Source organism: Sebastes fasciatus, chromosome 13, assembly GCF_043250625.1.
Source record: "Sebastes fasciatus isolate fSebFas1 chromosome 13, fSebFas1.pri, whole genome shotgun sequence".
NCBI lineage: Eukaryota > Metazoa > Chordata > Actinopteri > Perciformes > Sebastidae > Sebastes > Sebastes fasciatus.
The window spans coordinates 11,671,240-11,687,482 of record NC_133807.1 but is presented as its reverse complement, the minus strand read 5'-3'; the positions used below and the strand labels follow the sequence as shown (position 1 = coordinate 11,687,482).

General features: G+C 39.9%; 1 protein-coding gene across 2 annotated transcripts; it reads right to left on the bottom strand.

Moving 5' to 3' along the window:
* Positions 1–43: 43 nt before the first annotated feature.
* On the bottom strand, positions 44–14,275 carry LOC141780308 (casein kinase I). Of its 2 annotated transcripts, none has more exons than XM_074655475.1 (11): positions 14,054–14,275; positions 9,687–9,777; positions 9,073–9,183; positions 8,043–8,191; positions 7,067–7,295; positions 4,648–4,818; positions 4,268–4,416; positions 3,895–4,090; positions 3,618–3,757; positions 2,022–2,089; positions 44–1,906 (listed from the first exon to the last, which is right to left on the bottom strand). In XM_074655475.1, the coding sequence occupies exons 2-10, from the start codon at positions 9,760–9,762 to the stop codon at positions 2,057–2,059; spliced, it is 1,254 nt and encodes a 417-aa protein (XP_074511576.1). In that variant the 5' UTR covers positions 9,763–9,777; positions 14,054–14,275; the 3' UTR covers positions 44–1,906; positions 2,022–2,056. The 2 variants fall into 2 exon arrangements, with proteins under 2 accessions (XP_074511576.1, XP_074511577.1); XM_074655476.1 differs by having other exon boundaries at positions 44–1,838.
* Positions 14,276–16,243: the final 1,968 nt, after the last annotated feature.

The following is a 16,243-nucleotide window of genomic DNA, read 5'->3' as shown; positions in this document are numbered from 1 at the left end:
ATGAGCAAAAGCTGAGAAAGAAAAGGCCAGCAAAAAGTTGTGAGCAACGTTATTCATTTTTATTACTTCATAAAATATACACAAATACTGTTGTAAATAAAGTGTGTTAAAGAACTGTACAAGATATCAGTACACAATACATAAAGTGAAACCCCCCCCCACCCAATCACCTCAACGTCTTTTATACCATTCCCAACAGTTACGATGCCACTGGGTCACGGAGGCCTGTACAAAGGTAATTACACACACAGTACACTGCTATTTACACATCCCTGCAATTGCATCACTTGTTTTTTTTTCTTTTGAATGACATCATCAAGGTTGCTGGAGGTTAAAATCCAAAAAAAGGTGACATCAAACTATTAGCATATCATTTTGCAGAAGGAATATTGAAAGCCCTATTTATTATATGAGGTGGACAACCTTTGACGCATAAGAACAGAAGAAGAAAACCTGAACAAACACGCTACTTCTAATAAGTTACAGGAGGATGAAATGAAACACAAAATAAGAGAACAAAAGACAGGAAGTTATTTCAGACAAATAAAAAATAGTTTAACATAAATAGAGAAGGGGGATAAAAACAATCAGCAGACGAAAAAAACAAAGACAAAATGAATAGTGTATTATTAGCAGGGATTCACTGTATCACTTGTCACTTTCTCGCTCTCACAAACACACACAAAATATTGGATGACCCAGCTGGCAAAGTAACAGCAGCCCCGTTCCACAATTTAGTCCTCAAAATACCTAAAATTCTGAACCCAGCCCCAATTTATGTCATTAGTATGCATTTTTCTACTTTATGCCTTAAAACAAATAACCACATTTTGACTTTACATCAAAATAAAAAAATATTTACAGTGAAGTAAACATTAAAAAAAAAAAATCATTGGATGTCCCATCCCCTAACAGAGCCTGCCCACTCCCCGGTGACCTCCAATAACAAAAAGAATAAAAAAAGGTAACATTTAGAATATCATAAAAATTGCAGCCACTGTTCGTTAGCCAAAACGGGCAGCTGTGGTCTCTGGTCAAATACACTGAGAATTTCCTGAGGAGCTTCCCTCAAGACTTGGAGTGTGTCTTTGCAATATCTATGGTCATTCTTCACCTTACCCACTCACATTAAAAAACCAAAGGAAAGTCCAAACGGGCAAAATAAGGGGGTGGTGGAGGTTTTGGTGGCTGAGTTTTGAGGGACAGTAAATCATCACAACATGGATGGTGGGCAAGCAAGCACCGATTGCTACGTCACCAGAAATATTACTCTACAACAGCTAAAACATCACTTACTTATCCTTTTTCAAAAGTTACCTTTCTTTTTGTCCACTACCCTCTCGCCTACAGTACCTTCTCCCCATTTCTTCCATCTTTTAGCTGTTCTTTCTCTCAAAAAAGCAAAGAAACTCATAACAAGCTTCAACTTAAGATATCCTCATGAAAGATAAGATGACATACACTGAAACGTTTTTTGCAGTGTTGAACAGAAAAAGACAAATCTTTACTAAGCTTATATCAATCACTAAGTTGACCTTTGAGGAGAAACATGCGCGTGTCCCTGATACCTTTTGATGACGACAGCTCTTCACATTTGTCAGACAGAAGGTACTGAGGGAAATGTTTTGAGGAGTGGAGCAGGTGTGAGCGACCATGGAGTAAAAATGGTGTAGGACTGTCATTCATTTGCTTTTTGCATCGTGGTGGTGGTGGTCCACGGTTCAGCAAAAAAAGGGTTCATGAAAGAGTGCACGTTGGATACTGTCACATCCTTCCCCTGGATCTTTTAAAAGATTTACTGTCCTTTTCCAAAGATCCATGTGTCCATTGGCAATCATCTTTTTCAAAAGACAAGGTAAAAATAAAAGGAAAAATAAAATCGGAGCGATGAATATACCTTGCAGCCCTGCAACAACAAGTGGGGCGATGGATAAGTCATTAGAGAGGGCGATGTATTGGTACAGTGGGTGGTGTATTTCTGCAGTCAGCATGTGAATAAATGAGTAAGATTAAGACCTCACCTGTCAGTTTCATGTGCATGCAGAGCCAAAGAATTCTACTTCCCCAAGTGCTCAAATGGCACGCTGACCTGTAAAAGACAGAATGAGGAGGAATTAGCAGTCTAGCTCTCTCTCTCTCTCTCTCGCACAATTATTATGGCATGATGAACCAGGTCCATCTCTGAATCGAGACAACATCACACACATCCATAATTACAGTTACAAAAAGCCAGTTCCCGGGACATTTTTTGTCATGACATGTACTGTCGGCCAATAACTTTGTAATAATTTGTTAAGTGTGTACTACATATGTTTCATAGCTGTGTCAAAGAAGTGACGAGTTAATTTTGGGGTAATTTTTGAGGCCTTAAATGGTAAATGGACTTGTATTTATATTGCGCTTTTCTAGTCTTCCGACCACTCAAAGCGCTTTACACTACATGTCAGCATTCACACACTGATGGCTAAGCCTTCGGAAGCATTTGGGGTTAAGTGTCTTTCCCAAGGACACACTGACATGTGACCGGAGCCGCCGGGGATCGAACAACCGACATTCCGATTGGTTGACGACCTGCTCTACAACTAAAATGTGTTTCTACCCTCTGAGCCAAAGCCGCCATGCCTTAGTTTGTGGTGCTGTTGTGCTGGTTTAGATTTTATTCCAAAGGAGTTCCTGTTATTTTATCACCATCTTATTTACTTTACATACATTGTGGGTGGAAGAAGGGCTGAATGATAGTTCACTGTTATCCCTTCAAGTCCATATTCATATTGTTGAGACATTTTCACATCAATTCACATTTTTAACTGAACTCCACAGTAGGTCTAACTGAAATTGAAAACTTCAGTGAATACTGAAATAAATAGAAAAATGCAATGCTGTGATATCATAAAAATCAACTCTTTTATCCATCGGCCACTGTGTCTGGTGGATTCCAAAATCTACTAGCCAAAAAAACAATGGTCATCAATAGATGACCATTGTTTTTTTGGCTGGTGAGTGAAGCAAATCTAGCAGCCACTTACCAGCATATTTTACCAGCATTTGGCTGGTGCTAATTTCCAACCCTGATCTAGATCGATATATTGATGATATATATGATCAATATCATCAATGCTAAGTGTAAACATCCATACATAATCATCTTTAAGATACTCCTTTATTTTGAAATTCCCACGTCCGTTTCACCATTTCCATCCAAGCGGTCCCTCCTTCTTACAGAGCCCAGTAATAAAATTGTCAAATCATATGAGTTGCTTTTTGTGAGTGGATATAAATGTAACTGATTTTGTTGAATGGGCATATGATATTGTTTCATATCGATCGCAGGCCCCTGAATTGAATCGTATCCTGGCAGACTTTATATCAGCAAATATCGTATCGTTGTCCAAAGAATCAATATAATATCGTAATGAAACTTGTAATCTACACTGCTAGTTAACTGCTCGAGAAGCTGTGATTCACTCTATTTTTTGGATGTCATGCTGTATGTAAAATGTTAAACTAGTGGATCTTTCTTTGCATTGTTCACTTCATTCAACATACATGGCATTCTAATAAATTAATATTTCTTGGTGTCACATGGCCGACCAAAGGAGCCGAGAGCGTTTTCTCACCTGTGATGTGGAAATTCTGGATTGGTCGTGACGGGCTGTGAGGTCAGAGGACGATACGTTGGCAGGAGCCCCGCGGTGGAGCCTCATGCTCACCTTCCTCTCCCTCTCTGCACGAGAAATCGCACGGGGCGACGTGTTCCCTGAGATGATGTATAAAATTGAGAACTGGCCACATTTGATGCAGATATTCAAGAAAAGGAATATTGCAGTTGTCAGCGTAGTATTATTCTGTTAAGACTGACAGCAGGAGTTTCAGGCAATTCAGCAGAAAACTCACCAGACTGCTGGACCCGTGAGGCAGGGTTAGAGATGGCCTGCTCTGGCCCGTTCCTGACTCGGTTGGCAGCCGCAGGGATGGGACCTGGTGGGAGGCCCCGCGATGCAGAAACCCTCGGGGCTCCTACGATCCGCTCATCCCGCTCATCTCCCGGCCTCCTCTCCCGTTCGCCATCCTCAGCTGTCCGACTGGCACCCTGATAGATGACATCAGCCACATTAATGCGTCTCCATTCACGAAATATAGCATTGAATTATCATATTGTCAGCTGTTTGTAAGTAAGATTTCTGAGCGAGATGAAATAGTTAAGTGGCAGTTGGGCAACCGACAAACATCAATAATTCAGTTCGAAACACTTTATATGTGAACTTACAAATTTGAGCATGTTCCAGTCAAAGACATAGTCGTAGGAGAAACCCTGACGGTGGAACAGATTCCTGAAGAGCTGTCGTAGGTAAGAGTAGTCTGGCTTGTCGTCAAAACGGAGTGAGCGGCAAAAGTTCAGGTATGTGGCGAACTCAGCTGTAGGAGAATAAACAACAAGCAAAACTGTAGTGAGGAGAAACTCAGAATACACAACACTAACGGCAAACAAAACACAAAATCACTGAATTATTGTTGAGCTTTGACTACAGTGATTATATAACATTTGCATTGTTGGTGTTCTATTCAATACTGAGAAAACCAAATATTTCAGAACTACAGGTATGTTGCTGCCCCAAAACACAGAGGCACCGCGGAAACAGCACTTACAAGGGTATCCTTTGCAAAGAACCTCGATGGGTGTGGACATTTTCTTCTCGCTGATTCGCTCATACTTCTGTCTCTTGGTAGCGGCCTTGAGGCCCTGCCAGGGGAGGGAGCCCAGGTTGAAGTACATGAGGACGTAGCCGAGAGACTCCAGGTCGTCACGTCTGGACTGCTCTGTGAACAGAAAGCGCGAGAGTGCGTACAAGAGTGAGAAACTGAGGGATATCCGCTTAGTGCTGCGACAAAGGATCATTTACCCAGGCCCTATCTACAGTTTTGAAATAATAAACCACAATCTTCTATCATCTGTGACTTCAAGGAATTGCAACAAGTCAGTCACAGCTTATAGTGGCCTGTAATTGACACAAATGATAGTCATAGCATGCTGATTTCCCTCACCTGATAACCCAACAAAGTAAACTGATGTAGCCTGTTAATCAGACAACACGTGGCAACACAGGTCTATTGTTTATTGAAATAACTTCCTGAACACTGTGTTTATACATGCTTTTAAAAGTAATAGCAAGATACGGACATCACAACACTTACTTACTGCCATTACTGGTTGATTAAGTTCCACATTCTATGCATACTCTAACAGTTCAAACTATGACTCCAAAATATACTTAAATGATTTGAGACACAAGTAGTTATTTACGACAACAGAAATATCTATCACTATCACTTAAATGTTCGTCCATCCTGTAAATAACAAAAGGTTAACGATATCTAACCAAAATACAGTGATAAATAACTTGTTGGGGGTGAAACTGTTCAGCTAGTACACTACAATGAGTGTTTAAAATGGTTAGCCATATAAAAATGCTCTGCAGAATGTCTCAGAGAGACGACACTGAACTGAAATGACACCACAACAGAGCTGTTTTCCATCCCAGACGGCATTTCCTTTATTTCTCTCTCATGAGCCCTCTTCCTTCACATCCCCTGTATGATCTGATAGGGTGCGTATAAACAAAAAGACGATGCAGAGAGGAGACATGTCTAAATTGAATTAGTGGGAGAAGGAGAGGGGATGGGGGGGTGTCACTGAAGAACAACAGTTTGTGGAATGTAGAGCTAGAATTGGTGGCTTCCTGGCTAAAAAAAAAAAGTTAAGCACCAGTAAGAACAGCAGATTTAAAAACCACTAAAATATTGTTATTACGTTCTAACACTAAAGCATGGTGAAAAGGGATGTGACTGATTAAAAAGAAAAATCTGGCACGTAGTACGGCGCATTACACCTCCAGGCTAGGGGTGAATGTCATGTAGAGGGAGATATCATCATAAGCCAGCTCTGATGAATCACGTTTAACACGGTGTTTCGAGGCAGCTGTCAGAGTGGAGCGAGGGTGTGACCCTGATGAAGCAGAATTTACGTAAGCAACACGACAAGAGCTGAACGCTCTTATCAATACAGTGAAATGTGACTCATGGAGTGAGACGTTAATGTAGTGAAGTGAACTGTTTGTTCAACTTAATTAATATTTTCTTTCCATTTTTACTGACAGTTTTGAGTGACAGATCTTGCTGCATTTCTGTTTGCTTTAGTCAGGATTATCCACACTTTTAGATAACCTCTTCGCCGCGGCAGTAGTACACAGAATGTAAACAAACATGAATCACAACAACTCTAATAGGGGCTTTCTGGAAAGCTTCATCACGTGGGGCTGCAACAGAACTGCCTGACATCATGTGTGTGTGAATAAAAGGGCCAAGAACCAACAGCAGTACCGTTTTATGAGGATCTTATCCAATGTTGTGCATTACAAGTAATTAATCTAGCACCAGGGGCCAGTTGCATAAACTTAGTTCAAGACTAGTCTTGGCCTTAGACTTGTCTAATTAAGCCTGTTTGTTGCATACAGTAAATATTAAGACTGACTTAATATGAGATAGGACAGGTAGCCACATCTCTGGCTAAGCCAGCCTGAGAGCTTTGTTGCTATGGCAACAATCTGTTAGAGGGTCAGTTACCTAACTATTTCAACTGTTTATCCATTATTTTTCTGGATTCTTGTACCATATTCTTGGATTGTTTCTGAACATCTTTAACGGATTTAACGACCGTTGGATTTATACTGTTTACATTTTCTGTTATTTTCTCCTATACTTCTGGCATCTGCCATTTGTTTTCTCTTCTGTGAAGTGTCTTATTTCACCCATAATGCATTGCGCGACAGGCTATCTAAGTCAGTCTTACATTAGTCACTCATAGGGAAGCTTTATGCAACAGGTACATTAAAGTGTCTATCGCAAGTCTGACAAAGTTATATTCAAGACAAAGACTAGGTCTATTTTTATGCAACTGGCCCCAGTTCTTGATAACCAACACACACACACACACACACACACACACACACACACACACACACACACACAATGGCCTTCATCAAAAACGCATGCTCAAAGTGTATCTTACCAATTCCGAGATGTGTGTTGATGGAGGCGTATCGCGCGGTGCCGGTCAGGTTCTTGTTCTCCCTGTACGGGATGTGCTGGTGTGTGCGGGCATCGCGGTACTTTTTGGCCAGGCCAAAGTCGATGATGTACACCAGGTTACCCTTCTTGCCGAGCCCCATTAGGAAGTTGTCAGGCTTAACATCCCGATGGATGAAATTCTTGGAGTGGATGTACTCAATGCGACTGATCTAAAAGAAGATAGGTGAGACAAAGTGGTCAGATTCTGCAGCACAAAATATGAAATACTTTGATGCACACAAAGGATACATTGGAGAGTGTCGTGGTGATATGAATACATGGCCACAAGGTCACATTATCACATTTTACATGCTGTCAAACCAGCACTGTCCTTGTGTTTTCTAATAGTTAGTCACTGAGCAGTTGTAGCTGCACTCAATACATCAATACCTTGAGCAAACTAAGGCATAAAAGGAGGACAAGGGAGGACAGCAGGATATATGAAGACAGCAAGAGGGAAGGTGATGACCCCAGGCTATAAGTGGAGAGTCAAACACCCATATAGGAGGACTGACACAGCAACTTGGCTGCAGTTAGAACAAAAGGTGAGATGAGTTGCATTTGAGAGAGCTATGCATGAAATGAAATATCTAGGTCATCATAGTCGAAGAAGAGGCCAGGATTATGAAGTACACTGGATGCACAACAGTAGTGTAGACCAAAACATCTACAATCTTTAAAAAAGCCTTAGGGGAATCATGTGCAATGTTTGTATATACAGTATATATAGAGAGAGCATGCACCAATAGAGATAAGCCAAGTAGGTCATGCACATGACCTAATGGGATCATAAATACTATGTCTCTGTATTCTACTCGTAAACACAACGGTTTCACTCACTGGGATCTTAACGGAGGGGATTGTGAAACTGTCCTAATTCTAATGCCCGTGACTTTACGTGAGGGTTTGTGTCGTACCATCTGGTCTGCCAAAAGCAGGACAGTCTTTAGGCTGAACTTCCGGGAGCAAAAGTTGAAAAGGTCCTCCAGACTGGGACCCAGCAGCTCCATGACCATCACGTTGTAGTCTCCCTCTGCACCGCACCACTTTATCGATGGGATACCCACTAGAATACACACATACACACGGTAAGCATTACGTTTGTTCAACCTGTTATTACTGGCACACCTAATATTCAAATTATTTGCATAATTATTTGAATCAATATATATATATATATATATATATATATATATATATATATTTTTTTTACAGTAAAGTAAATTTTAACACAAGATAATCAATGTCTTGAAAATGCCTTTACTCGTCTATGTGGGTTCATCTTGGACGGATTTAGATCACAACCACAGTATTTGAAAAGACGACAGCCGCTTAGTCAAAATCATATTGTTAAAAGAATTCATTGTACATCTTTCCAGCAGGCTTAGTAGGGTATAGGAATGCACCGATACCGGATCGTATATCGGGCCGATACTGACTCGAATAGCTGCATCGGTTATCGGTGACAACGGAACCGATCTATTCAATTCAATTATATGTTTATATATTATATAGTCTACATTATATACTGAAAATGTAATGCCTGTTTAAGTTTTGACCAACTTGTTGCTGCATTAAAGATGTTTACACTTGCAATGTAATACCTTTGAAGATTTTTTACCATGTTGCTGGTGCACAATTTATTAGTTTAATACAATTTAGTAACATTTTTATCTATGTATTTATTGTTAAGTTAAGAAAGCAATGTTTAAGCCATGCCCCCTGATGTTGCTTTACATATAAAAGAATGATCCCAGTCACTTCCACAGTGAGGCATACAGCTTATGAATTAAACACTGGTATCGGATCAGTACAAGCCCATGTATTGCTATTGGTGTCCAGATTGAAAAAGTCGGATCGGTGCATCCCTAGAAGGGTATACGCATCAATAATATCGTCAGGGACAAAACATCTGATAAGGAATGCGAAGCGACATTCACTCTTTACCTCCTCCTTGCATCATCTTGTAGAACTTGCTTTCGATGTGCAACTGTGGGTGTTTGGTCTTCACACATTCCAGCTTGATGGCTACCTCCTCACCGGTGGCAATGTTAGCACCTGGGTGGACACACAAAAATACAACCACCATTATTATCAGTATGTGTACAGCTTAGTTTTGCACTAATATTATCATTCTCATATCATTGTCATTATTATAATAATGTGTACATCTTACTTTTGCATTTACGTATTATACTAATATCATAATGTGTACAGCTCATCCTTGCATTTTTATGTATTTTTTTAAATTGTTCCCATATTGTGTTGCTGTACTACTCTACATGCCTCTACAAATTGCTCCCAGAGGACAAACAAAATTGGTGTTTTGAATTGAACTACAGCTGTAAGAGCCATTGCAATTGTGCGAGTACCAGGCAAATGATGGATGTACATGAAGGAAAATCAGGTTCAGTGCCCAGATAAAGGGGAAAATAAGTGGTACAGTATGAAAAGAGACACTGTCCAGAAACTAATGTGGAAAGACACTAAACAGAGGAGACACATGGAAAGTTGGGTACGGCATGCAAAAACAAAAGAAAACAGTGTCAGTTTACACTTACCAAGGTAAATGTCGCCAAAGGAGCCACTCCCTATCTTTCGCCCCAGCCGGTACTTGTTCCCCACTCTCAGCTCCATGTTTGCGAGTTGTCACTGTCACCAAACAGACAAACAGAAAATGATTAGAAGAGGGCAAAGGACACGTGACACAATGCTAACTCATCTGGGCTGTGGACATAACATAACATAGGACGTTTCCTCGACTTTCCCCGAGTGGTAGAATGAGGGATTGTGTCCTCAAGAGTCAGTCAGATGCTCACATGATGATCCGTCAATCCCAGACACACTGAGTTGACCATGTGTTAGTGTGAGAATGTAGCCTCACTGAGCAGGGCTAGTTGATCAGCAAACAGCTGTCTGGCCTCCAGAAACACCCGATTAGATTTGTAGGGTAGCTGGGAGGGGGGAGGTGGTTGCAGTGAGATCAGCAAAAGCAGGGAAGGTAGGGGAAAAAATATAGCAAAAATAAGGGCTACACAGAAATACCAGTTGCCACCTGGAACAGAAGTGGAACCTAATCAACTGCTGCGTGAGTACTAAGACTTGGCACACACACGAGGAAATGAAGTGCGTCTTCTGAGCTTGAACTGCACGTGATGCTGGAGCGGGATCATCATTTATTTAGTACGCTCTCCTACCACGCCACATTGTGCAGCCACTGCAAAAGCAAGACTAAGCTCTCCACTGTTCTGTACTGGCACCGCCGAGGGAGGGAAGGCATGAGCGGCCGCGGAGCGCTGGCTGGCTTTATCTGTGTCAAGGCCTTCAGACGATTCTATGCAATGAACTCCAGAGAGCAAAGTGCTGCCGAGAATGAATCAACTCAGAGCATCTTTTATCAAAGAGGTTTACTTCCTCACCACCAAATTTGGGAGCACTATGTAAACAAACTGTGCTCTTTATAGTAACAGTGGACCCTCGTTCCAAATGTAGCACTGCTGCAAATAACACTTCCAGTCATGTGACCTTTTGACAATTCAACAAGGCAGTATATAACAGACCATATCATTGTTACAGATTCCTGCCTCAATCCACATCCCCTATAAAAAACAGTCTCATGACAACGCAGAAATTGCAAAACAAAGCATTCTCAGAAACCTCAGTTTTGTGGACATGCCAATTCAAGCTAGCAGAAGAGTCATCAACTCTGCAGGACCAGTGCTCTGCAGTCAGTCTGCTTTCATTCAGAACCTCCTTATCGCAACATAAATTATGCCAGAAGTTACTTTGCTTGATTGTAAGCACTTGGATTAAAAAAAGAGCTGCAGACACCAGCTCTAAAACTACTTAAAACAATGACGATGGCTGGCGTACTATCATCTTGGATCATCTGAGCCTTGTTAAAGGATTCAAACTAAAAAAACAACTCACATTGCACGGCCCTCATTTCAAGTAAAAACGTCAACTGAGCCAACACATTGTAAGATGTAGGGCCCTAGATCTTGTCAACTAGCTGATGAGAGGCCCACCTGCCATAGTGGATGTGCTGGAGGCAGATGGATTTGGGTTAATAAAGGGTTAGGTTTCATTACACCAAGAGGGTGTCTCGTGTGCTGCAGTCAGGGACCCGGTTTAGGGAGCACCATTAATCACAAGGCTACGCAGTAAGTACAATTGATTAATTGCTTGGTACAGGAACGACGACACACAATTTTGAACCGCACAGTGTTTCACCGCATATTTACGACCGTGTCCATGTGGTCTTCACTTGCATAACACTCTTGTGTGTTTATTCTGAAAAGCTTAGCAAGGGGGGAGTTGGTATTGCAAAGACATGCGTAGAGAAAACTTAGCAGCAATGTGAAGAATGCATTATTAGATTTTACAAAGATGGCCTGTGTGATGTGAAGCAAGTGGAATTAGCCTTGCACACATTGCATAGCACCATGTGCCATTATGGTAGTAACATCTACAGGACTGGACTGGTTAACATGCCACAGTAAATATCTGCTGGTTAGGAGGGAGTCTTGGAGGAGCATGTCCCGAGGAGGTGGTATACTGTGTTTAAAACCATCTATACATATGGATATAGATAGATAGATAGATAGATAGATGTACTTTATTGATCCCATATAGGGAGATTCTTGTGTTACAGCAGCAGGTTATCCAGATAATGCACAGGAACAGTAAATATACAATAAATATACATCAACACTAGAGAAAATATCTATAGTATTAGTATAGTATGGCATAAAAAAGTAAAAACATTTTTACTCAGATTTAATGTATCATGATCGTATCGCTAGATTGTTGCCAATACACAGCCCTATAGTTGTAGAGAGTCATTGCTTTGGGAATATTATAAATCACCTGAATCCCTATGGAAGTTTTTATTGGACTTCATTAGTTGTAACCCACAGAAAATATTCCACAAATGTGTACCATGATCTGCAAATATTTCACTATCCACAAACATATATTTTTGTATTTGTGTTGTGTAAAGTCTTATTCACAAAAATACAGGGCGATTTGCAAATACGCATAACTTACTCTGTAAATACGTATTTTAAGGTTTACATGTAAAGTGATAAACACACATTTGTAGACCACGTTTGTGGGTAGTGAAATATTTGCAGATCATGGTACATATTTGTGAATTGTCTTCTGTGGATTACAACTATTATCTACAGATCTGCTGCGGTACCAATCGGACAAAATTCTGGAGGAAAGTTACAAATGTCACATGGCCCACAAATGCACAGGAAGCGATCTGCAAATGCGCAAATAGCATTCCACGTGTAGAAATAGATGCATAAATGTATATATATCACTTTACATGTAAACCTTAAAATACGTATTTACAGAGTTAAGTTATGCGTATTTGCAAATCGCCCTGTATTTTTGTGAATGTGACGCTACACAACACAAATACAAAAATAAATGTTTGTGGATAGTGAAATATTTGCAGATCATGGTACCCATTTGTAAAAATGTTTTTACTTTTTTATACCATCAGATCTGCATTTGCGTTTATCACAGTCCTTGTAAAATCCAACATCATAGCACTACTTTGAGAAGGCACATCTCTTTGCAAATAAAAGTATTGACTGAGTTAATCTTTGCATGTAAACTATTAATTAAAAATTATACAGTGTTTTTGAGAATCGATACAGTATCGCAAACATAATATACGATATTTGATTTTCCCCCCCGATATTTTCTTACACTTCCTATATACAACACCTCACCTCTGTCTAACAGAGAACTCTCAAATTTGTAGTTTCTGTCACAACCATTATACTCCATTGTGTTTTAGTCCTGTAATAATCTTGCACATGTGGAGTTTGCACACTGGTTTATTACCTAATTTGATTTTATTTGAAAGACAAATTGTAACTTGCACACTTTTCTAATATCTAGTATGTCGTTTCACACTTCGCTAATGTATTGTATATAGTATGTCGTATAGTATGTACAGGGCAAATCGCCCTGTATTTTTGTGAATGTGACTTTACACAACACAAATACATGTTTGTGGATAGTGAAATATTTGCAGATCATGGCACATATTTGTGGAATGTCTTCTGTGGATTACAACTAAAATAAAGTCCAATAAAAACTTCCATAAATCCCAAGTGTGATATAATAATAATAATTTTGTATTTAAATCAGTCACACCCACTAAAGTAGATACATGGAAGAAGTGGCTAAATAAACCAAAACAAGTGTCAAAAGAGTCCCAAAAAGCCAGAGAGAGGATTTCACAATCCCCATGAAAAACAAGAGCACTGCTCCGCCTCTCCTCTCTCACAGACAGCTGTCACTCTACAGTCAGCTCATGTGTTACAGACTCCACAATAAATGCATTAATACAAACACAACTTGCACAAGTTACATTAAATATGTTTTAACTGTAAAATGGCAGATGTCCAGACTAAATGTCGCTCTGTGTGTCCTGGTTGCAATTTTGACAAGATAGCAAAGTCAAGTTATGATTATGAACGCTACAAGTAATAATAGCGACATTTAATAACATTTAAGACGTTTAAAAAGAGCAGTTTGTATCATTTACAGACGCTTTAAGTTATAAACAGAAGGTATTTAGTCCACTGTTAGCTGCTAAGCTAGTAGAAATACGTTAACCCACCGTGAGACGTAACGTACTGCACCAAGACTACTCACTACGACATTAAATGATATATGAACGCTATCGTTATATATCATACTTCCATATGTGTGTATGTTAGTTTATAACCGCACCCATGTATGTTGTTGTGGACTAGCTTGTTGTAGATGAAGCCATCGCTACAACTCGCCCCCTCCCCCTCTCTCTCCACTGTGTACGCCGTGAATACGAGCCTCTGATTCGGCCGAACCAAGAGCCTCTTTTTCCCCCTCGGTTTCTATGGCTCCCCGACACACCACTCACCCGATATTGGGTTCGTCCGAGAGCTGGTTCCGTGGAGCTTCTGATCCGATGGTTGTCAGTCGGATACGGGCCTGGGCTGAGGAGGATGGGCGCGGATTCTGACGGCTCTCATACCCCCCAGCTCTTAAGCTCTGTCGTCGGTTGCACTCCCTGTTGATAGTCCCTGATGAAGCAGCACCAGCAGCAGCACTGGGCCGTTCTCTCTCTCTCTCTCTCTCGCGCTCTCGCTCGCTCTCTCGCTCTCTCTCTCTCTCTCTCTCTCTCTCTCTCGCTCTCTCTCGTTACTTAACAACGCGCTCCGCTCACCACGTCGATGATGTCATTCTGTGGATATCATGGGGTACAGTCATTAAAGGAAAAACGTCACAACTAACTGCTATATAAAATTTGACCATTCATTAATTATCTCGTTTCTTCCTGTTTCTCATTTTGAGTCACAATGCAGTTTATTTATTGGTTGTGTTTATGCTAGCAGGAACACACACACACACACACACACACACACACATCATGCTATAATGGCTGTAAATAATAATAATAATGAGAAATCATTCTGTGGTCAATAAAGTTTATTTATTGGTTGGTAACTTACATACTAAGCATCTGGGAATTTCTTGTGTCCTACAAATTGTCAGTAATGTAAGAAGTACTCAGATCTTTTACTTACGTAAAAGTAGCAATACTACAGTGTAAAAATACTCTGTTTCAAGTAAAAGTCCCACATTCAAAATCTTACTTTTACTGAAAGTACAAGAGTATTATCAAAATACACTTTAAGTACCAAATGTAAAAGGCAAGGCAAGGCAGCTTTATTTGTATAGCACATTTCAGCAACAGGGCAACTCGAAGTGCTTTACATAAACATTCAAGAACATTGCGACAAAGATCAAAAGAACATTAAGACATAATTAAAACGGTTATAAAAACATTAAAGATTAGAAAATAAAAACAAGATAAAAATAAAAGCTAGGATAGAAGCTAAAATAGAATATAACACACATGAGTAAAAGCTCTAGTGCAGTATATAAGATCATAATCTGGTTTAATAAAAGGCAGCAGCAGCAAACAGTAAAGTTTTAAGCTTTGATTTAAAAGAACTCAGAGTTGGAGTTGTTCCTGCAGGTTTCTTGGAGCTTGTTCCAAATATTTGGTGCATAAAAACTGAACGCTGCTTCTGCATGTTTAGTTCTGAATCTGGGGACACTAAGCAGACCTGATCCAGATGATAAAAGTATTCATAATGCAGAATGCTCCTTTTCAGAATATTGTTTACTATATGATCAGATTATAATTATTGATGCATTAATGTGTACATCACTTTAATGTTGCAGCTGGTAAATGTGGAGCTTATTTTAATTACTTTATATATTGTTGAATAGTTTAACCTATAATAATACATCATAATCTAAATCTGTGAAGTAACTACAGCTATTAAATATATGTAGTTAAAGCTGTAGTGGGTAGAAATGGAGCAAATATGATGAAGTTATTTTTATCAAATATATATTTTCTGACATTAGTACATGAAACAGGTAATCTGAAAAAAGTCATGTGCCTCTGTCTCCTCCGGTGCTCCTAATGGCATCTGCAAGATTTCACAGACTGAAGGAAAACAACCAATCAGAGTCGAGCTGGAGCCTTGCCTTCTCTGAACAGCTGTCAATCACTCACAAACTCCGATCAAACGGTCAAACTAGGCAGCGCTGATCAAATATGAATCAATATTCTGTTACTGTAATAACTATTTCCCGCCTCAAATGTTTTCAGAAATATCTTGTAGTGCACTGTTTAGCTGTAAAATGAGAACGTTTATGACCCGGCAGCCATGTTGAGGAAATACCAAACACCGCCCACCAGCCGGAGCACAGCCAATAGGAACGCTCTCTCTCTCTGAAATGACCTGTGATTGGCCAAAGTCTCCCGTCACAGATTTTTTTAAATCCTGAAAACGGAGCCAAGAAGAGGTAGAGAAGTCTAGTTTTCTCTCAGAACACTTGAATTACAATATGCTGAAAGGTTATTATGGAATATTTTCCCAATGATTCAAAAAACATTCTGTAAGCAAACTTTAAGTAAATAGTACAATATTTGCCTCCAAAATGTAGTGGGGTAGAAGTAGAAAGTAGCAGAAAATGGAACTACTCCTAAAGTACAAGTAACTCAAAACTGTATAAGTACAGTACTTGAGTA